Source organism: Hyaena hyaena, unplaced genomic scaffold, assembly GCF_003009895.1.
Source record: "Hyaena hyaena isolate Hyena2069 unplaced genomic scaffold, ASM300989v1 scaffold_999, whole genome shotgun sequence".
NCBI classification, from domain to species: domain Eukaryota; kingdom Metazoa; phylum Chordata; class Mammalia; order Carnivora; family Hyaenidae; genus Hyaena; species Hyaena hyaena.
The window spans coordinates 396,456-420,239 of NW_024081632.1; the positions used below are offsets into that span (position 1 = coordinate 396,456).

General features: G+C 36.2%; 1 protein-coding gene across 3 annotated transcripts in view; it reads left to right on the forward strand.

The window, feature by feature from the left end:
* The window catches only part of FGF12 (fibroblast growth factor 12), a 573,044-nt gene that overhangs the window by 366,981 nt on the left and 182,279 nt on the right, over positions 1 to 23,784 (forward strand). For all 3 annotated transcript variants that reach the window (XM_039221707.1, XM_039221706.1, XM_039221705.1), the window contains one exon: positions 9,129 to 9,232. In XM_039221707.1, coding sequence (XP_039077638.1) covers positions 9,129 to 9,232 — 104 coding nt within the window. The remainder of the gene's footprint in view (positions 1 to 9,128; positions 9,233 to 23,784) is intronic.

Consider the following 23,784-nt stretch of genomic DNA (forward strand, 5'->3'; position numbering starts at 1 on the left):
AACTTTGTGTCATGTAAATCTTCTGGCTTTCCCTGTAGATTCCATATTTGAATATATTCTATGTGTGGTAAATATTATCAATTTTTTCTTGCATGCTTAATTATGGAAATATGACCAAGAAAAGCTCTGAATAAGCAAGCTGCACTGCTGATTCATTTATTTACTTGGCAAATATTGAATAGCAGCCTTTGAGACCAGGATGCTATATGCTAGGCAAAGAGGATGATAACAGTTTCCAGAGCCTTTAAGTTGCACACAGAATAGTAGGAACATCAGGAAGAATTACAGATGAAGGTATATCTCCCAGGGACCACATCTGTTGGCTACATCACTGTTTTCCCATCCCAGGCCTAACATGTGGCATATACTAAGCGCTCAATAAATATTTATGGGAAGAATACATAGGTTTTGATCAGAGACGTTATAGAGATACTTGCAAGATACCACAAGAGAGTTCAACTGACTACAGCTATGGAATCTTACCCTAAAGTTTAGGATGACAGTTTTCATTCCCTTCTGTATTCATTGGTACCCAGAAAAGAGGTTAGGACTTTTTATCCACTGAAGTAAAGCCAACTAGTGAGATATTTATTTTAAAAGTGACATTTTGTATGTCACAATGCCTAGCATGATGCCTGAAAAAAAATATTAGGTATTCCATGAATATACTCTCTTTAGTTTTTCTTACCTCCTGCGTTACTTTCCTTTCATTCTCTCCTGCCACTTACTTTTCAACCTGAGACTGATTGAAATCTTATAGGTCCTAAAACTTATATGATTTTAGGCATTCTCTCAGAAAAAATAAACATAGCATGATGAAATGAAAATTGGGTACAAAAGCGAGTAGGGTGAGAAAATAAATCAAAAAGGATTAAATTAAGAAAAACTGAAAGCTATCACAAATATGATACAATCTAGGGAAATAATAAAATATTTTAATTAATTATTTGATGGGTGCAATCTGTTAATTTCTTTTCCATTATTTTGTATACAGAATCTTTGAGCATCTTTTCGTGTGGCAAGAATTTTATAATGTATTTCCTGAAAAAAAAATCAATCTTTCCTGTAGCGTGATTAATCAAAAATTATCCTTTATTATTTTCTTTTCATTTCTAAAAGTCTATTTTATTTTTTTAATTGTTTAACATTTATTTATTTTTCAGAGACAGAGAGAGACAGATCATGAACAGGGGAGGGGCAGAGAGAGAGGGAGACACAGAATAGGAACCAGCTCCAGGCTCTGAGCTGTCAGCACAGAGCCCGACATGGGCTTGAACCCATGAACTGTGAGATCATGACCTGAGCCAAAGTCAGATGTTCGACCAACTGAGTCACCCAGGCACCCCTATAAAAGTCTATTTTAGCTTCATAGCTCATAACTGGTAATTTCATGTACATGTTAAGGATTGTTATCAAATATGAGAATTTTTTGTTATACGATGTCAGGGCAATTCAAATCCATCACCTACTTCCCCCAGTAAGTAACTTTTGCCAGTCATTTATATGTTGTTATAATAATACTATGTATCCAACAATCACATCGACTTAGCTGCATGCAATAGCCATGTTTATCTCTCATGTGTCTGGGATGGTCCACAAGGCAGCTCTGTTGATCTTAACTTGGTTACATATCTGAGGGTCAGCTATCTGTCGGTTAATCTAGAATTGCCTTGTCTGGATTACTGAGGCCACTTTGTTATGTTCTAAATATCTTACATCTCCTTCCTGGGACAAGTGGATTAGTCTGTACATATTCTTCTCAATGCAGGGACAGAGGAGAAGTGAATACATAGGGAAAAAAAAATGAGCTCTTTTTCAAACTCTGGTTGCATTTGCTAACATCTTATTGGAGAAAGCAAGTCACACGACTGAGCTCAGTGAAAGGGATAGGGCAGAACATCCTTCTAGAGCATTGCAAATTTATATGGCAAAGCATATAGATGTAGGGAAAAGTGAAGAATTGAATGTATCATTGCAATCCATAGTAGGGTTTTGTTTTGTTTTACCATTTTCCCTTATTAAAAAACAGCTTTATTGAAGTATATTTGACATACAAAAACCCTGTACATATTTAACGTAGACAATTTGTTAAGTTTTGATATATGCACACACTCATGAAACCATCACTACAATCAAGGTAATAAACATACCCATCATTCCCAAAATTTTCCTTGTGCCCCTTTCCTTTCCTTTTTTTTCTTTTAAAAATAAAAACAGTTAATATGAGATTTACTCTCTTGACATATTTTTAAAGTGCACAATATAGTATTGTTAACTATAGGCACCATGCAGTACAGCAGATCTCTATAACTTACTCATTTTGCGTAACTGAAATGTTATATCCTTTGGAAAATAGCTACCCATTTGCCCCTCCCTCCAGCTCCTGCCAACCACCATTACACTCTCTGCTCTCAGGAGTTTGATTATTTTAGATACATCATGTAAGTGGAATAATGCAGTGGAATGATGCTAAGGCTGGCTTGTTTCACGTAGCACAGCATCCTCCAGATTCATTCATGTTACTGCATATGACAAAATTTTCTTTTTTTTAAATGCTGAATAATAAATATTCCATTATATATATGTATATACACATATATAAACATTTTATGTATCCACTTATCCATACATGGACATTTAAGTTGTTTCTATATCTTGACTATTGTGAATAATGCTACAATGAACATGGGAAGGCATATATGTTCTTGAGATCCTGATTTCAACTTTCTCCATATATCCCAGGAGTGGGATTACTAGATTCTATGATGGTTCTTCTGCATTTAATTTTTTGAAGAACCTTCATACTGTTTCTATATTGGCTACCCCATTGTACATTCCCACCAGTAGTATACAAAGTTTCCAATTTCTCCACATCCTTTTCAACACTATTTATTTATTTATCTATTTATTTACTCGTGGTCATTTGAGGAACTCCTGGGTGGCTCAGTCAGTTAAGCATCCAACTCTTGATTTTGGCTCAGATTATGATTTCAGAGTTCATGAGTTCAAGCCTTGCATCGGACTCTACTCTAACAGCACAGAGCCTGCTTGGGATTCTCTCGCTCCCTTTCTCTGCCCATCCATTGCACATTCCCTCTCTCTCTCTCTCTCTCTGTCTCTCAAAATTAAGTCAATAAACTTAAAAAATTTTAAAAGAAATAGTGGCCATTTGAACAGGTATGAGATGGTATTTCATTGTGTTTTGATTTGCATTCCCTGATGATTAGTGATGCTGAACATTTTTCATGTACCTATTGATCATTTACATATTGTCTTTGGAAATATGTCAGTTTTAAGTCTTTTGACCATTTTTCAATTGAGTTATTTGTATTTTTGCTATTGAGTTGTAGAAGATACATATATATGTAGGATATTAACTCCTTATCAGTTATATGGCTTGCAGATTTTGTTTACCATTTTGCAGGTTACCTTTTAACTCAGTGGATTGTTTCCTTTGCTTGCAGAAGATTTTTAGTTTGATGTAGTCCCACTTGTCTATTTTTTACTTTTTGCCTATGCTTCTGGTGTTATATGCAAGAAATCACTGCCAAGACTACTGTCAACAACATTTTCCCCTATATTTTCTTCTAGGAGTTTTATAGTTTCATGTATTATGTTTGGACTTTTAATCAATTTTGAGTTATTTTTGTGCATAACATAAAAAAGAAGTCCAATTTCATTCTTTTGGATATAGAAATCCAGTTTCCCCAGTAACATGTGTTAAAGAAACTACCCATTGCCTTCATTACCTTTTTCATATACTCTTTCCATGTGGTTCAGTGATTGGGTTTGTTATGGATCCCAAGAATACCAACTCCATTATTTCCGTTTTCAGAATATAAGATTCAGGTTTACAAAAAGGTTTAGAATGAGATACTCCTTTTGTAAAGGACAAAATTGAGAGGGTGCTTGAATGTCAGATTCGATGCCTGGACTTTCTTTGGATTATAATTATAGTTTTGCGAAATGTTTACTAGAATCCTGAATATAAATAGACTATGTATTACCCTGTTTATTCTCTCAATCTTTCTCTTTCCTTCTCTTTCTCGCTCTCATCTTTCTTTCAATCTCTCTCTTCTGTTTCTGTCTCTTTTTTCTTCCTCTCCTACTCTCTAGTCTCCATATTATACAGGTGTGGTTTAGATGTGATATTTATTGGGGGAGCTTACATTCTAGCTGTGGTTAGGACAGAAACATATTTTTAAAGGAAGAAAATTATAAATTGTGGTGAAAACAGTCTAGATTCAAGATTGGGGAAGCTTAAGAGTGAGAGAAAGTACTTGGTGTTTAGTGTTTCATGTCTAGTATGGCGAGAGGTTCAGTGTGAAGATATGGGAAGAGCAGCATCCCAAGCAGAGAGAATGAAGTAAGCAAAAACATGGAATTAAAGAGTAGGAAGAGGGAGATCAAATTACTAGAAGCAGTAAATAAATATATTAGAGGAAATAGTGCCATGTAGCAGAAATGTGTGCTGTGACTGTATATAATTTTGACTTTCAGGCTGAGATGTTTTAAGTTTTTCATTTATTTTTAATCTTAAAAAAATGTTGATCCAAAAAAAACCCAAGAACTTTTATTCCAATAAGAAAACCATAAATTCTGGAAATGTGTCTTTTCACAACCCTTATAATCAATAACATTGAATGAGTGTAAGATATGTACATATAACTGGGGTATAAATTGTAGAGACTTAGCCTCAATAGTCTTTCATTTTAGGGATGTGTAAACAATGTGTAAACAAATGACTATAATACCATGTCCCAAATGCTACTATAGATACACCAGTATAGTTATATATCAGTATATCAAAGATATACCGGTGAAGTACACAATTATGGAAAAGGAAACAGCCATCTTGAGATGTTTGGGTTTGGGTAAGACTTATGGTGCAGTTGAATAGTAAAGACAGACTTTTCAAAAAGAGAGAAGAAAATAAAATAAAATTTAGCCTAGTTAAAGATCAAGGGGCAGCTTAAGAAATGGGGAAACTCTATAAAGCTGGTTTTGGTGAATGGAATGCGTGTGTAGCAGGTGCTAAATTGGAAATGACACTTGAAGCCAGATTGCAAAGGGTGCTGAGGGTCAGAGTAGAGATTCTGGATCCATCTGTAGTTGGTGTAAAGGTCCTAGAGGTTGTAAGCAAGGAAATGGCATAAGTAGATGCCAGGCACTGGAACAACGGTGTGGCTCCGTTCCTATGAGGTGGGGCTGTGGCTTCAAGGGTGGAGAGGAAGATTGGAGACATGGAGGAGTTTTTGCAAGTAGCAAAGGGCTCCTGTGAGTTAGAGCCTGTGCACTACAATGAAGATAAATAATACATAGGAATGCCATTTGCCACTTTTCAAGATTTTAGGAGGCAGATGCAGACTTTCCCAAAGAGAATAGTTTTTAGCGTTTACCACTAAAAATTTAATTCCAAAATGTTTACTGATTTTCTTTATGGACTTGTTAAATCTCCCAAAGCATATCATTGAAAAGCCATTATCACTTTTCTATTTGCATAGAATTTTCACAGTTTCTTGCTTTTGTCCCTGCCTGGCTTTAGTAATTTTCACACTGTCCTCAGGTATGAAAAGCTTTCTAGTTGCTTTGTTATGACTGTTTCAGCTAAATGGATCAATGTTCTTAGCATTTTCCTGAAGAATCTTTAGGTGAGAAAGACATTCTGCACAATTTTGGTTTTCATTGTTCTTTCTCGTAAGAATTTTCACTGAACTCAGTATTTTCCAGTAGTTGCATTTATTTACAATGTGTAAGTACCTTACCTTTAGTTGGTACCTTACATATTAACTCTGCTTTCTTTATCAGTTAGAATTAGAGTTGGCTCAGCATTACACAGACTAAAATAACAAGGCCTTATTTTTCTCACATAAAAGCCAGACCTCTAGGTAACTGCTGGACTGGTGCCATTGCTTCACAAAGTCCATGGAGACCCAGCTCCTTCCAGCTCACCTACCACCACTCCCCGGGGGGGGGGTAGTCTTTGTTTTCATGGTCTCAGAATGATCCAGCCACCAGACCCCCATCCCAGTCCACACAACAATAAGGCAAATGGTTGAGAAGAGAGCAAAGGAAACCTATAAGCTATCTTTTATTTTTTTAGGTTTATTTATTTTGAGAGAGAGCGAGAGTGAGAGTGGGGGACGGGCAGAGAGAGAGGGAGAGAGAGTGAATCCCAAGCAGGCTCCATGCTGTCAGTATGGAGCCCAATTCAGGGCTCAATGCCATGAACCATGAGATCATGACCTGAGTAGAAATCAAGAGTTGGATGCTCAGCCAGCTGAGCCACTCAGAAGCCCCCCTCTAAGCTTTCTGTAAGGAAAGAGTCTTCAAGAATACAGAGACCCTTCTACAAACATGTCATTGAGATGAGTCCACAGCCACAGTCAACTGCATGACATGTATGGAAAGGTAGCTATGTAGTCTTACTTTGTGAAAAGGCAAGAATGGATATCAGGAGAAATTAAACTTAAAAAAGAAAGAAGGAGGAAACACAATATTTTAGCAATAACCACATGAAAGAGCCAGAAAACCTTTGTTCAGGTAGAGAGTTTCACTCATTTGTCCTTCCAAAATTAGGACAATCATTCTGTCCTAAATGCCCCATAGTGTTGGTGGTTGAGGGTCATATACAATGATGAATTTATCAACACTTTGAAAAGTAAGTGTTGCACAAAAATGGAGTATTATTTTTTAGAGTATTAAACAATTCTGAATATGAACTCAATAGAAATCAGTGAGAGAATGTCAGTTTTTACATTGTGCCTTACAGTGACCTTATTTGATAAGCAGAAGACATATATTTATGACAAATAACTCATATAGAGAGAACATCTCTCTGTTTATAAAACACTTTTACGAATATGATAATGAATTTGATTCTTCTATAAACACTATGCAGGAAGGATTATTATGTTCATTTTACAGATAGAAATATTAAAGCAGAGGTTAAATGAATGGCTCAAAGCCATGTAGCTTCTGAGTGGTTAGTTTAGAAACTATGTTGTCTGCAAGCCTCACACTTTTTTTGTAATCTGTTGTTGCTCAAATCTTTATGCATCACACCTCTTGTTTTCCATTTGGCAAAGTTTAGATGTCTACGATGGCAGTGACAGACATTCGAGTATTTATCCCTACTTTATCTACGTGGTGTTCACTCTCATGTATTCCTACTGTGAACCAAATCTTCCAGACTACCAGTCTACACATACCTTATCCATTGACAGACCTACTTTATCTACATGGTGTTTATTCTCATTTATTCCTAGGATGAACCAAATCTTCCAAACTACTGGTCTACACATACATTATCCTCCAGAATCACCTAACCTCCTATCCCCCCAAAATGTTTTTCTGTTCTTGGCTTACTCAAATTCTGCCCTTTCTTTAAGTGTCAACCTAGGTTCCATATTCTATCCAAAACATTTCCTGAATATTTCAGGCCACACAGATCTTCCATTTTCCTGAACTTCTGTAACATAGAAAATATATATAGAATGAATATATTATATTTAATTATAGAAATAAATTATACACTGTATCAGATTATTCCATATGTCTTAGCTTTCTTTCCCCGAGTAGACTTTAAGGTCTTATGCTTCTTAAGTTATTTCAGTAGCACAAGGACAGTGGTAAGAACATATGAAGAACAAAAACAATTCACATTCGAATTGAGCTGGCTAATAATTCTTGAGCCTCTCCCAAGATTTAATCTCAACTGTCATGACAAATGAGGAAACAGGTTCAAAGAGGCAAAGAGGCTGGTCCAATGTCAAGCATCTAAGATTTGAAACCTGCTGTAGTAACCTGTGGTCTAAGTCTTGATCCTCTACAACCATCAACTGAACATTTGACTGAAAGTCAGTGTGTGTGTGTGTGTGTGTGTGTATGAGTGTATGTGGTTATTTAGGTTACCATTCTAAGTTGAGAAAAACCCAGAATAATCAGTCATTCCAGGTAGCCATTGGTTGGATTTACATACATCTTATATTCAACACCAAGAAGATGACCAGAACTGTTGGAAATTTTATCAGTAGAAAAGAGCGATAAAAATTTCCACTGAAACCAGGATGTTAAAGTGAGCTACAGATATATTCTCTTATGCATGCAGCCATGAGATATTTAGTTCATCACCATGTTGCCATCTGTAGAGCCTAACTATATGATTACTTTCTTCCTTAATGTAATATGAATTATTTCAGGGAAGGGACAATGTTAATGCTTATGCTCATTTTGTAATCACAACAATAAGTACAGTAGTGCTAGGAAGATGTAATTCATCAAAATATATTGTTGGAAGAAAAATAGATTATCTTTTATTTTTCTTTCTGTTACTTGAATACCTTCTTCAAGTAGACATGTAGACTGTTCAGTGATGGACAACCAAAATATTTAAAGACCACAAACCTGTTCTCATTTCATCCTAGGATACTAAACTACATTCAACAAATTAATTTTTAATGGTTTTAGTGGTTTTGTGCATGTATTATATGTGTGTGTGTGCCTTCTGATATATATGTCTATTAGAGCTTAAGCTATCAATTAGTATACATCTCTCTTTTTATCTACATTTATATGTAAAAGAATTAAACTATAAAAAGAAGTGCTCTCATTCTACCAATGTAACTAAAAATGAGTCAGTGTTTTTTGTGTTTATCTTCTGTGTTGAAGACAATGTTCAAGACCACAGGGAAAAATATGAAAGCAAGAAGCTTTGGCATAGGTTATAAAGATCATATTTTATTATTACGTATGACTGCAATTATGTTTTCCACTATTGAGAATGTTTTGGTTTGAATTATTGATTTGTTTGAAAAAAATCATATTACACTGTTTGAGTATGTGTTCATTTTGTGAAGCAAAAATGTGGGGCCCATTGAGACCTTGTAAAATTACCCCTTTATGACAGATGAGTTTATGTGATTTACCTGAGGTCACCTAGGTAATTAAAAGTGGTGCAAAGATAAGAAACCCGTTCTCTTCACCTTTCGACCTCTTCAGTCTCCTTCTCTCTCCCTACTAATTTTGGTTCATAGGTTGTAATTCTCAAAAGAGTCCTCTTAAGAAGCAGGGTGATTTATTCAAAAGGTCACTGATTCTTTCCTCTCTGTCTTCTTTTTCCTCTCTAGCCCTCTTCAATCTAATTCCCGTGGGCCTGCGTGTGGTGGCCATCCAAGGGGTGAAGGCCAGCCTCTATGTGGCCATGAATGGTGAAGGCTATCTCTACAGCTCAGTAAGTACCTTGTGTGTGTGTGTGTGTGTGTGTGTGTGTGTGCATTTGTGTGCATAAAGAGATAGTGGAGGAACCATTCTTTTAGGAAAGAAAATTAGAAGTCGAAGTGATTTTATGTTTTCTGACCCAATATGTCAGGATTCTATTAAGATTTAATAATTTACAATGCAAAGGATCATGCCCTGTTGAGAAAGACCTCGTTACTGTCTATGCAGTATTAAATTCTCTTTGTCTGGCTTCCACTTCTAGAGGATAATTGATCTTTCAAATTTTACCATTCTGTTTAATTCAAGAGGCAGGACTTTTTTTTTTTCCTTTCTACTATGACTTCTCCTTTAAGCACATAGGATGGCGTACTGAGTTAAATTTTTCAGTTTGTCTGGGAGACTGTTTTGTCTTGTTGCGGAGAAAAACTTTCAGATTAGATTGTGTTTTGTTTGTATTTAATGAATCTGTTCAATACCTAATATATCAGACTCCTGGCATAACTCGTCACTTCAAAAACGATGCGAATTTATGGAATGGGGTCTGGATTAGGGGCTGGATATTTGAGTTTTATTCATATTTCAGGTATTATTTCTCTTTGGGCAAGTTACTCCCCTCCCTTTGGCTTAATTTCTGGACATTTAAAGTGAGCGTGTTGGACATTGGATTATTTAACATCTCTTTTATATCCAAAACTGGCAAAATTAGGTGGCACCAGTGGCTACATTATGAGTCCTGACATACTGGAAAGTAGTTAACTCTTGTCTAATGCCTGTCTGACTTTCAAGATAATAATTTATGCATTGGGAGAATATGACTCCACTGAATCTCATTATACATATATAAATGAATTACGAATTCTGAATTAATATACTAGATGTGTACAAACATACTCTTATATATTCTCTCATAAGGGAATTGCCTATTTGTAGTTCATGAAGAGATATCCTGAAAAATCATGGTTAAAGATTTCTACCCTTATTTTCTATGAGCTCAATAAACAGCATATTCAGGAAGCTCATGAATACCTACTAGATTCTAAATTAAATATTAACTTGCTTTTATTAAACATTTTTCCATATTCAGCTGAATGAATCTCTGCTATACTATTCCTGCTTTTTAGTAATACATCTGCTATTCATATTAGGATTTTTAAAGTTACTATTTTATTCCTGAGCATGCTCAGACATGAATTCACATTCATATACTAGATGTGTACAAACACACTCTTTCAACAGTTCTATAATACTTACAGATAAACACATTTTTGGTTAAAACAAAAATGAGCTTTCATTTTTAAGCTGACATAATTCTAACTGTTCTTAATGTCCAGTTATTATGAGTCAATATTTTAAATACAAGAATTAAAATAAGCAAAAAAGATGAAAGGTTGTTTTGAATAATTCCAATTAGTTAAACTTAAAAAAAAAAGTTTTCACTGTAGTACAAACTAAAACATAGAGATAGTCTTAGGATAGTATTGACTTTAAGGATTTAACCAGTCATCAAGTAAAGAGCTAAAACTAGCACTTACGCAAAAAAGGTGGCGTTCAGATCTTTGGACCAGAGATTATTTCCAAAGGGTTGGGAAGAAGAAAAACACAGAAAGTCTGACAACAGTATTGTAGACAGAGGACAATGTGTAGGAGCCTGTGTGTGTGTGTGTGTGTGTGTGTGTGTGTGTGTGTAGGGAGTAGGTGTGTGGAGAGGTCTCCCTTGTTGGGTGCAATCCCAAAGTTCCTGAGAGGAGCCTGGATATTCAGTAGGAGTTAAGTAACTGCATACTCTGAAGCGTGTTCAGAGATGCATTCTTTTTATCATTCTTGCTCAGAACTAGGGATACGGCACAGAGGGCTGGCCAGAGGAGGGATTTTAAGAAATTCCTGACTGGATAATTTTACTGTCGGTGCTTTTTTGTAAAGGAGCAAATGCTTTCAAAAGCCAATAATTACCTGGTGAGTTCCTATTTGGGGTAACCACATACTCAATTTCCCCTTCTCTTAAATAAAATTTGCCTCATACCAAAAATCACATAATTTCTCCCTGCTTATGGTAGAGGCTACTGAGAACAATTTTCCTTTGATTATAAGGATGTCATGCTGACATAAATCATCAGGATTCCTACTTTCAAAATCATTCTTTTTCTGGATAGAGCTCATAGAACTAAGTGCTGGTATTTAATCTAATCTAATCTAATATTTTTTTAATGTTTACTTATTTTTGAGAGAGCAGGGCAGGCAGAGAGAGAGCGAGACACAGAATCCAAAGCAGCCCCCAGGTTGTGAGCTGTCAGCACAGAGCCTGACGCAGGGCTTGAATCTGAGCTGAAGTCTGGTGCTTAACAGACTGAGCCACGTAGGTGCCCCGGTGTTTAATTTTAAACAGTAGGCATAGGCCTGAAAATTTTGTTATTAGACTGGAGAGAGCCAATCCTGGGGTAGGCAAACCTGAAAAAGAATTGAACCTTAAGGCTGCATCACGAATGCAGTACTGCTCGGCTGTGTGGCATGCCTCAGCGCAAGCGCAGCCAGGGGCCTGGTGGTCAGTGAAAAGCAAGCTATTAAAATAGGTTTTCTTGAGGTGTTTTGGTGTATATTAAGGGTTGGAGTCTTTTTTTTTTTTTTTAAAGCAGTTTCCTACTTCTGTGAAACGGTATAGTTAAGCACATCATAGCCAGTATGTGGTAGAGATGGGGGGCTGGCGTGTGGCTGGAGCCAAACCCAACAGGTCTTAAAGAAGCTACTTAAAGTCCAAATGGTGGCATTTATCTAGTGTCATTCACCTGGTTTGGGTTTATTTTTAAACTAGGAAGTAATTCCCTTGTGACTTCTGATTTCTTCCTGTCACCGGGGAACAGGAAAAAGTGGTAAAGGCAGAGTGATGGCTGAGTAGCATAGAGCAAAAATGTTAAGGTCCATTCTGAAAAATCTGTGTTTCGATAGCTGAATTTAATTCATGTGCATTTAGTGAGATTGTTGATGCATCTGGATTTGTTTTTACCATTGTAGTTTGTATTTTTTCCTCTTGTTTCTGCGTTCTATTTTTATTTCCTTGTGTTGACACTTTTTCTCTATTCTATTTTTATTCCTTAGCTAGTTTGTAAATGTAGGTTATAATTTTATGTCTTTAGTGATTTACCCTTCCTTTTTAACATGCATGTATAAGTGTATAGTCTGTTCAGTATTTTTTATTTCTGTCCTCATTCCAAATATCTGGTTGACCTTAGGATGTGCCTTGCCTAGTAAACACCACCACCCTTCTTGCCAATTTGATTAGTGAAACTTTAAAATAAAATCATATGCATGACTAGTTATTATTCTATAACTAATAGTTAAGTTTACCAATCTCAAAAATAATTTCTATGCATATAGTTTTTTTGTTTTGTGTATGTATCAACTTTGACTCAAAGAAATCTTTGTTTCAGGGCTATATAGGTGGTGAATTGGCTTTGCCTTCGTGTCCATGAACATGCCTTCTTTTTGCTTTCAATCTTGAATTACAGTTCAGATTGTTGTAAGATTCTAGTAAACTTCTGTCTTTCCCAGGACTTTGAAAATTATACTCCATTGGTGTCTGACATCTGTTGCTGAGTATAGGTTTGCAATTTGTTTAATATTCTTTCCTTTGTAGGTAATCTATACAGGAAAAAAATCTCTTTATGTTTCCTGTTCTGAAAATCTAACTATAGTGTCTTGTTGTGAATCTCTCTTAATTTACCTTGTTAGAAATTCAGAATGCACTTTTAATACAAAGATGCATATTTCTTCAGTTCCGACATGTTTTGACTCTTAACACATGTACATTTCATTTCTCTATCTTGATGCTGATAATGCTGAAAAATGACTTCTGTTAGAAACTCAAATTCATGTACCCTAGAATTAATGCCATCTAATTTGTGATTTCAATCACTATGTATTTTTCATTTTTGGATGTCTAATGGTTTTGAGTAATATCTACCTGATCTTGGTTGATTTCTTCCTGTTTTTACTATCTGGCTCTTTTTATAGAAAGTTATTAACTCATTTATCTCTCTGAGCATTCCTATAATACTTTGTCAGACTTCCTCATACATTTAATGCCTTTGGTAATCAATTCATAGTTTAATCAGTGAAGTTTTTGGCTATCATTTTTAGAATTGGTTTGAAATTATTAGAATTTAGAATTTGTTCTTCATGTGTTTGTTATTTGGTCTGCAGGAACATTTCTCTCTCCCCTCTGCCCCCATGGTCTTCCTCTGAGGTCTGCCCTCACCTTCTAGTGATTTGCTGTTGTTGTTGCTGCTGCTGCTGCTATACAACCTTCAGTGGCTCTAGTTTAGAATAGTATTCATTTCAAGGCTACTACCCAAGGGTAATATTGCGGGTAGGGAAGGGGGCCTGGGCTAGGTATGGCTAGGTCTAGTACTTTCATTGCAAGGCTGTGTCGATCACTGGATCTTGTCTAAAGCACTATCAGCATTTTTATTTCAGCCTTTTTAGAGTTGGAGAGGAAAACACTCCCAGCCACTGCGGGAGCAGGTAGCCTGGCCACAGTCCCCATCCTCCATAGAGGGATTTTATTTCCATGGACTGGATCAGAGTGGAGCTCTGGGGCACACCTCCAACTTCAGAATATGGAGCTCTTCGGCTATAACCTGTGCAGTGCTTTTTTTTTTCCCTTCTGTAGGGATGCTTAGCTTGCTTTGAACCTGGTTATGTCATTTAGATCTTACATTTTTATATTTTATTCATCATTGTTATCTATTTCAAGCAGTGTGGATGCCATCATAGCCTGAATTTGTACCTTTCCCCGCCTCTTTTTAAAAAAAAATTATAGTAAAAACCATAAAATTTGCCATCCTAACCATTTTTAAGCATACATTACAGTAGTGTTAACTGTACACACATTGTTGTGCAATAGATCTCAAGAAATTTTTCAACTTGCAAAACTGAAATTCTGTACCTATTATCAATATTTCCCTCTCCTCTGTCCCCTCGGTCACTGGCAAACACCTTTCTACTTCCAGTTTCTGAGTTTGACTGCTTTAGATACTTCATATAAGTGGAGTCATGTAGTATTTGTCTTTTTATGATTAACTTATTTCATTTAGTGTAATGTCTTCAAGGTTCAACCATGTTGTAGCATCTGAAAAGGTTTTTTTTTCCTTCTTTTTAATTTTTGGAGAAGCCTCCATACTGACTCCCATAGAAGCTGCATCATTTTGCATTCCCAACACGTGGGCCAAGGTTTCAGTTTCTCCATATCCGCACCAACTTCTGTTTTTCCTCCCTGCCTCCTTCTTTCTCCCTCTCTCTCTGTCTCTCTCTCTGTCTGTCCCTCTCTCTCTCTCTTTCACTTCCTCCCTCCCTTTCTTTCCTCTCCTTCCTCCCTCCCTCCCTCCCTCCTTCCTTCCTTCCTTCCTTCCTTCCTTCCTTCCTTCCTTCCTTCCTTCCTTCCTTCCTCTGTCTTTCTCTCTCTCTCTCTCTGCCTTTCAATAGTGGTCAACCTAACAGATATAAGGTGATACCTCTTTGTAGTTTTGATTTGCATTTCCCTCAGATTAGTGATGTTAAGCACTTTTCATATACATGTCGGCCATTTGTATGTTTTTGGAGAAGTATCATTTTAAGTCCTTTGCCCATTACAAAAGTAAATGTTGGGGCACCTCGGTGGCTCAGTCGGTTGAGCATCCAACTTCAGCTCAGATTGTGATCTCATGGTCTGTGAGCTTTAGCCCCGAGTCAGGCTCTATGCTGACAGCTTTGAGCCCGGAGCCTGGTTCGGATTCTGTGCCACTCTTCTCTCTCTCTCTCAAAAATAAACAAATATTAAAAACTATTAATGTTTATTTTTGAGAGCACAGAGTCCAACATGGGGCTCAAACTCATGAACCATGAGATCATGACCCAAGCCAAAGTTTGACAGTTATCCTACTGAGTTAATCTACTGAGCCACCCAGGCACCCCTAAGTCCTTTGCCTATTTTTTAAATGTGCTTTTTGGCTGTTGAGTTGTGAGAGTTCTTTATATATTCTGAATATTAACTCTTTATCAGAAATATGGTTTGCAAATATTTTCTCCCTATTTGGAAGGTCACTTTCTCACTCTGTTTGATTGTTTTCTTTGCTGTGCAAAAACTTTGATGTAATCCCACTTGTCTATTTTTACTTTTATTGCCTATGACTTTGGTTTCATAGCCAGTAAATCATTGCCAAATTCAATTTCATGAAGCTTTTCTCCTGTGTTTTCTTCTAGGAATTTTTCAAATTTAACATTACATTCAGGTTTTTAATCCATTTGGGGCTAATTCTTGTATATAGCATAAGATAAGGGTCCAATTATATGTATTTATTTTTTCACATATAGTTACCCGGTTTTCCCAACACTATATATTGAAGAGACTGTCCCTTTCCCATTATGTAGTCTTGGCACCCTTGTCAAAGATCATTGGACTTTGTATGTGAGAGTTTAGTCCTGAGCTCTCTATTTTGTTTCATTCATTTATATGTGTCTTTATTCTGGTACTACACTATTTTGGTTACTGTAGATTTTTAATATATTTTAAAATAGAGAAGTGTGAGTCCACCACTTTTTTTTTTAAATAAAGATTGTTTTCACTATTTAGAATCCTGTGAGATTCCATGTGGATTTCAAGAGTTTTTTTCCTATTTCTCAAAAAAAAAAAATGCCTTTGGGATTTATGGAGATGACATTGAATCTGAAGGTTTCTTTGGGTAGTATGGACATTTTAGCAACATTAAATCTTCTAATCCATGATCACAGATGTCTTTCCGTTTATTTGCTTTTTCTTAATTTCTTTCAGCAGTGTTTTGTAGTTTTTAGTTTATAGTTCTTTTGCCTCCCTGGTTAAGTTTTTATTTATCGTGCCTTTTGGGAAGGAAGCCCAAAGTAATTTTTAATGACATTAGGTGATACTTTTTGTAAAATGGAGTAAATAAAAGTTCTAGAAGGCATCACTTTCCCACACAAAAGAAGCACACAAATGCTAGAAACTTCTGTTCCTGAAACATCTTCTTTGGTAGTTCAGGAAACACTGCTGTGTCACAATCTGTTGAGACAGATTTTCCTACAAATCTTACCTTATTCAGATGGTGACTTAATGTTAAAAATTTTTGTTATTTAACCAGTTGTAACTGACTTGAATTTTAATAGTGTTGATATTTCATTCTCTTTGAGGTTTACATGATTTTGAAAAAGCTTATAAAACAACCTGAATTTTCTCAAATTATCACACTATTCAAAGGCAGTTGTGTGGGAATGGGTGGGGTTGCATTTTTTCATCATATGCAAAGAAAGTATAGTCTGAATCTCCTCTTTCTACTCTCTTCTGTAAATTTACTGTAACATTGGTATGTATCTTTATATATTTAAGTAGTTTGACCTGAACCTTGTATACATAAAACAATGACAGATAAGCATAGTTTGAAATAAAATCCTGAAGTCAGATTATTTTCAAACTGTGGTTACAAATTGCTGATAAAATGTTTTAGATAATTATAATACAGGGTCATATGTGTAATAAAATATATAAAGGATAAAAGTAATACTACTATAGTTACATTTATTTTGCTATATTTGCCCCTTTTAAGTTGTTGTTCTGTGTCTATGTAATTCTTAACCTTCCTTGTAACTCAGTTAAGATCTTCACTGATATGTGACCTCTTTCCATTACCTCTATCAGTAAGAATTAGATGCTATTTCTGCTTTAATATCACAGTACTTATTGTCTGTTTTTCTAGTGGGAAGCAATTACATCATAGTCATCTTTGCTACCTAGGCCGTATATTTGTCCCAATCACAATGTTAAGTACATTCTCTGATAAAGGAAAGCTCTCAATAAACATGATGAAATTTTAAAGAATCGCCTATTCCAAGTATAGGAGAAATAGGTGAACAATTAACTATATTCTCTATTAACTACATTTGTGATCTTGTAGTCCATAGCACAAATGCTGCTTTGTCCTCAAAGTCAACCTCAATAAACCTAAAATTTATTCAATATATATTTATTGGAATTCTACCACATGTTAGACATTATACTATATAGTGAGCATATACAGGAGGGTAATATAGGCAAGAGCCTTATCTTCCTAGAGTTTTCACTTATCATAATAATCACATGTTGCAAGGAGTTTGGGCCAATACAAAGTTAGAGAACACAGTGTCTAAGGCTGCCTTCACTTTTAACACCAATTGTAAGTTTGGGTCTGGGGTAGTTCCCAATACCAGTCTCTGGTTTGATAATTTACTAGAAGGACTTAACAGAACTCACTGAAAAGCATTATAAGTATTATGCTTGTGATTATTGTTTATGGCAGGGAAATGATGCAGGGAAGCCAAGGGAAGAACATAGGGTGGAGTATGTAGCTACACTTACCATGCGTACCAAATACAGAGCTTCTCTTATCTTCTTCCTGGAGAATCAGAATGTGTTACTGTTCTGGTATCAGTATCTGGCAATACACATGGAGTACTGTCAATCAGGAAACTCACCTGAGCCTTGGTGTTGAGAGTTATAAAAACTCTACATTACGTAGGATTGACTGAATGATTGCCCATGTGGTTGACTGCAGGCTCCTGGTAGACTGATATGTTGCATGACCCAAAGTGTTAAACATAGATCATATTGTTTCTCTCTGGCTAGCCTGAGACCCTTAGGCAAACAAATATCAATTTTCAGAAGCCAAGGGCAAATGCCAGATATCTTTTTGGATTAAAGGCTAAATTCTTTCCATGTGTACACCCCCGTCCAATTGAAATGAATGCCACCATATTCTATTAATATATTCCTCTGGCTCAGTCTCCAGTCCTATTCCATTATAAACGAAACACATCCTTCCAAAATGCATATGTTGAAGCTCTGATCCTCGATAAGTTGGTATTAGGAGGTGAGGACTTTGGGAGGTAATTAGGTTTAGATGACATCATCAGGCTGGAGCACTCATAATGGTATTAACATCTTAAAAGAAGAGGAAGAAAATCCAGAACTTTTTCTCTCTGTGAGCTCCCAAAGAGGATGTTATAGGAGTATACAAAGAGACTATAGCTGCCTGCAAACCAGGAGAAGAGCTCACCAAGAACCAAATCTGACTGCACCTTGATCTAGGGCTTCTCAGCCTCTGGAACTATGAGAAATAAATGTCTACTGTTTAAGCCAGGCAGTCTGTGGCATTTTGTTATAGCGGATAAGATACCTCCCTTCTGCCTATGATCTACATATCTTTCTCCAGCTTGGAAGAAGAAAATGATGAAAGAAAAGAAAGTTATGAGAGTAACATCGGGTACATCATCATTTGGGAAGTAAAACCATAATTCAGTGCTTTGGACAATTTGCGAGCCTTGACATTTGAATCTAGGAAATGGCACTTGAAAAGGAGGCAGTTTGAATAGCTTGAAACATGTCTAGGACTTGTAACAAGGCTGAAAGTATTGGGTCCTTTTGAATGAATGGTTCAATGCACTTAGCAGACATATCACTGGCTTTTTAGTGATTGATAATAATTGAAATGGTTTAAAAAGGTTTGCTTTTCTGATTATAGTCATTGTTTACTTTATGATTATGTTGAACATTATGTTAAAATGATTATGTTGATAATGCTCTGGCCTTGTATCAGTTCTCTCTAAAGTCTGAATTATTTAGCTTACGAACTATTAAGATTTTTTTCAACTAAGGGATTACCTAAGGTCAAATGATATAGCCACAAATTTAATTGTTTAACACTGCCTTCATCCATATCAATTATATTTGAAACTAAATCAATGATAAAGTAACTACTTTAGGTCTGTCTATGTCCTAAAACATAAGCAGTGTTGAAAGCTGTCACGAGAGTAGCTCTAACAGCGATAGTCATAGTGGCGTTTTTAACAGTTATGCTGGTACAAATAATTGTTTAGTTTTTGTTATTTCTGAGGGGCTTTTAGATTTATATGTAATATGTAATTTGCACAGCAGCTCTGTGAAGGACACAAATGGACCATTAAATATAGATGAAAAGCTACAGCTTAGGAAGCTTGTTGACTTTAGTCCATCCTGGTGAGCAACAGAATGAAAACTTATTATCTAGGTCTTAACTCCAGAAATTATGAGAGTTCCATAATACCACACCACCCTTGGCCTTATATGTAATATATCTTTCCACTGTAGAATGTTTTCTCAATTTTCAACTGAGCTTTTGGATAAACAGTCTCATCCAAGCCTTGTAATAACCATGATATTGCCAATAAAGGACAGAAGATACACTTGAGAAGCAGAGCTTATGTGACTAAATTAAGGGCATTCAGTACAAGGGGTAGGTCAAGAAAAGCAAATTCTAGTTCAGTGTTCGTTCTTTAAACCAACATTGCTTATCTTGTTTACTGTTGCAGTTAAGAATCTGTCACTTTTTACTGTTACAACATAATGACAGAATCATAATGATATTAAAACCAGAGCAGGCTGTCACCTTGTTTGTGATGGCTTTATTGATAGGTATCGACAGCAATAGTAACAAAAAGAATGAGAGAGAAATTTCTTAATGGACTCATGTCTTTTGCACCATTTAGCATTTCATGCCTAAATCTGGTGCTTCAGTGAGAGCAGACAATGTCAAGGTTGCAATAAGACACTGACTTGACTAAGTCAAGAGTTATTGAGAAACATGGTAGGGGGCTTTGAGGAAGAAGAAAAGGTGAAGCCTAACATTGAAAGCTATAAGGGTAGGGTGATTTTATGCTCACAAAGTGACAATAGGAGAAAGCACTTTTTATTTTACTTCTCTAATTTCTTTTGCTTCTCACTATCATAGATGTCCAGAAGATCCTGTTGCTGAGGACCCAATAAAACTTTTCTTGGGGCACTTGGGTGGCTCAGTCAGTTGAGTGTCCAACTTCGGCTTAGGTCATGATCTCACGGTTCTTGGGCTTGAGCCCCTCGTCGGGCTCTTTGATGACAGCTCAGAGCCTGGAGCCTGTTTCAGATTCTGTGTCTCCCTCTCTCTCTGACCCTTCCCTGCTCAAGCTATCTCTACCTCTCTCTCAAAAATAAATAAAACATTAAAAAATAAAAAAATATATATTTAAAAACTTTTCTCAATTTCTGCAGAATAAAATTTCTATAAAAATAGCTTGTGTATTTGCACCTTGATAGGACATTATCTTCATATTCCCTTTCTTCTTTTTGTTAGAATTAGTGGGCTTTGTGTCCCATCAATCCTACCAGAATGAAACTCCTTGAAGTTAGTGGTTAGACCTCACATAGATTAATACATCATGTAGCACTGGAGACTGCAGTTTCCGTATAAAGGTATCTGTTAAAACCTTATTGAATCAGTTAATAGATGCTGTTCATGCAGTTTAATTCTGCAAATGATTCATTGGCCATCTGATCTTAATGGTTTTTGTAATAATTGTGCTGATTGAGTCTCTACACGCTCTCTAGTTCCGTTGACTGGTTCAGCTTTGAATACTGTACCATTGAAACATGAAAAGTTTGCTAGAGGAGTCATTGTTCATGCTTCTTCGCATTGAGGTTGATATTGTGTTGTAGTTTTAAGAGCTAATTTTTTTTTCAGATTTTCCTTTCTGTACTAAATACTACTTATAATGAAGGGGAACAAAGATTGGCCAGGGCCTCTTCCTGGGAAGCAGCCTGACCATTGCCATTCATTTTTCAGTGGAAGATTTCCATTTTATGTTGAAAAGAAATGGCAGAACTTTTTAGACAAACATATGTAGAATGGAGGTACAAAATATTATCCACTCTAGAATTTGAGTTTCCTCAACTGACTTCCTCATGGAATGTTCTGAAATCTGAGGCATATGCAGAACTATTTCTTGGGGCAGGTACTTTCTCTAAAAAGAACTGAATATTTAAGAAGAAGAAGAATAGAGAAAAGCAGAGCAGAGCAGAGCAGAACAGAGCAGAAAAGAGAAGAGAAGAGGGAAAAGGAGTACATTAGCCATTAATGCCAAATGAATCATAGAGTTTTGAATGGCACCTGAAGAGAACAAAGTCAAAGGCCAAACCAAAGGCCTGTTTAGCAATTAGTTTGTTACATATTCAGTTTAGCTCATTTACATTTTTTCTTCCATATATGTGTGATTTTCTTGAATTTTATAACATTTATTTTTCATTTTAGGTTAGTTTCTAGCTATAGCACCTAGAATAATTACTAATTTTATCTATTTTTTTTAAACTGTCATCTATATTAAGTGAACTGAGATATTCTTTCCAACTAAAAAAAAAAAGAGAAAGAAAAAGAAATATTCAATTCTGGCAGGCCAAGAATCTGGCAGCTTCTGCTTGCAAACATGTGACATGATTTTTGTTGTTGTTGGAATTAGGTTGCCTTTCTTTAGAAAGAATCAACAGATCATTAGTTTTACTTTCAGTAAGGATTGAGTAATGGTAAACGTCCATCTTTAACATATTATGTTTTCAATAGTAAGTGGTGTTGAATTTATTCTAAGAGTAGAATGTCTGAAAAATATTAATACTTTTGCTCTAGGGCTAGCCTTAATTGTAAAAATTAGCATATATGTTTCTAATAACATTTTTCATTGAAAAATAAAAGTAGGATGTGGCTTCTAAGAGCAGCACTAATGAAAACCTTTGGTTGAATCATTTGAAAATGATACTGCATTTTATAGTTTTCTCTTCTGCCTTGCTATGAGGCCAACACGTAGTCGTGTATGCAAAATTTCTAGATTTCATTCCTATAGTCATTAGTGATTCAGTCAGTTTTAAGTAGTGTTTAAGAATGCAAGTTTTAGAAATAAAACTAGGTTTGAATCATATTGCTGTAACTTACTTTCTTTGTATCATTGGAGACATTTCTTAACCTTCTAGACTCAGTTTCCTTCTAAATTACCCAGGGGTCTCTTTCTGAGTGGTTATAGCTTTACTATGGCTTGCTGGGCCAGCCTGATTGCCAAGAGAAACGCACTGTCATTATTACTGCTGCCTTCCCTTGCCTTTCCCTCTCTGAAACCAGTGTGAGAGTTAGTAATTTCATATGTAAATATTTCTTGCTTTGTGTTAAAAAAATCATTAAAAGATATGGATCACTTTTTCTCTGCCCCCCCCTACCCTCCCATCCCCAGCAGAAGCAGTTTTTGAGTTTTGGGGACCTGCCTTCTTTAAAATATCTCCTTACTTACTTCGCTTGGAGGGAAATCTACTACATAAAGTAAGACTATGGCCATAACTTCTTCACACTTCAGGGGAGGGAAAAGGAAAGGGCATGATGAGTGCTAAACACACAGGGAAAATAAGTCAATTTTCAGTTGAGATTTGAATGGGAGAGAGATGTGGAGCAGCAGAGAAACAGAAGCCAAGCATTCCTATCACCAGGTCTGCGGAGACGTTGACTTTCTGACCAGACAGCTCTGAGAAAAAGAACATTAAAAAAAAAAAATAAAAAGGAAAACAACAAAACTATGTGATGTGTAGCCAAATGGGACAACAGAAGACAAGGACAGGCCAAAGGGCTACATTTGGAGACTTCAAGCCTGCAGCCTACTGCATTTATGGGACGCCTAACGTTTGTTTCTGTACACAGATCATTAAAATCAAGTAGTTAAATTGGAGAAGCGGTTTAGCTGAATGGAAATGTATATGTCAAAAGTGACACGTTGCAGCTACTTCTAACTGGAAAGAAAGAACTTTATTTTGAGGCCACTGAAACACAGGTCTCCCACGGGGTGACCATATGTCCTGGTTCATCCAGGTGAGTTCCAGTTTATGCATGATGTCTTAGTGTAGTTATTGAGAATGACTGTTTGACCCTCAGAAAAGTCCTGGATTAGGATTTTGATTAATTATGTAATAACACCTTACACATAGTCCTATATATTGACTCAGTGAGTCATCTGAGGCGACAGCATGGGTGTACAACCTGTGAGTAAAAGAGGTACCCATCACAGCTTTTAAGTTTTCTATGGAGCCAGATATCTGGAGATAAAGACTTCTGGGTGTTGGTTAATGGATTGGTACAAGAAGTGAATTAGGACCAAGGTTTATAGATGTATTTGGCCTTTCCCTCATGCTACAAGATGATTTCTATATCCCCAGCTAACACATGTACATTCTGGGCAGCGGAAAGGAGCACAGCGAAAGATAATGCATTTAGTAGGAAAGCACACTTTCCCAGAGTGCTAGCAATGTCCATAAACTATGTCCAGTGATGAGTATAGAACTGTGTCACATGGTCACCACTAGGTGCAGTGAGTGTAGGGAAATGTCTAGATTGTGTGTCTGTGTGTGTGTTTTGAGCTACATGCATGGTCATATGTATCAAAACAGGGTTCTGATAATATGAAGGAGAAAATGGTTATCAGGTAGGCAACTGACAACAGTCAAATCTCTCCAGACTGAAAATCTAAATATATTTACTGTAAGACTTTAGAACGAGAGAGACAGAGAGAGACAGAGAGCAAGTGAACAGGTAAAAGAGGAGATATACATGTGTCATCTCTTCATTATCTCCTAAGATATTTTGAGTCACTATAAATATTATTTAACATTTTTATGAACCCGTGCTAGGAAGTTAAATATTGAGGTCTAGAGACTAGAAGGAAGAGCGATTAGTT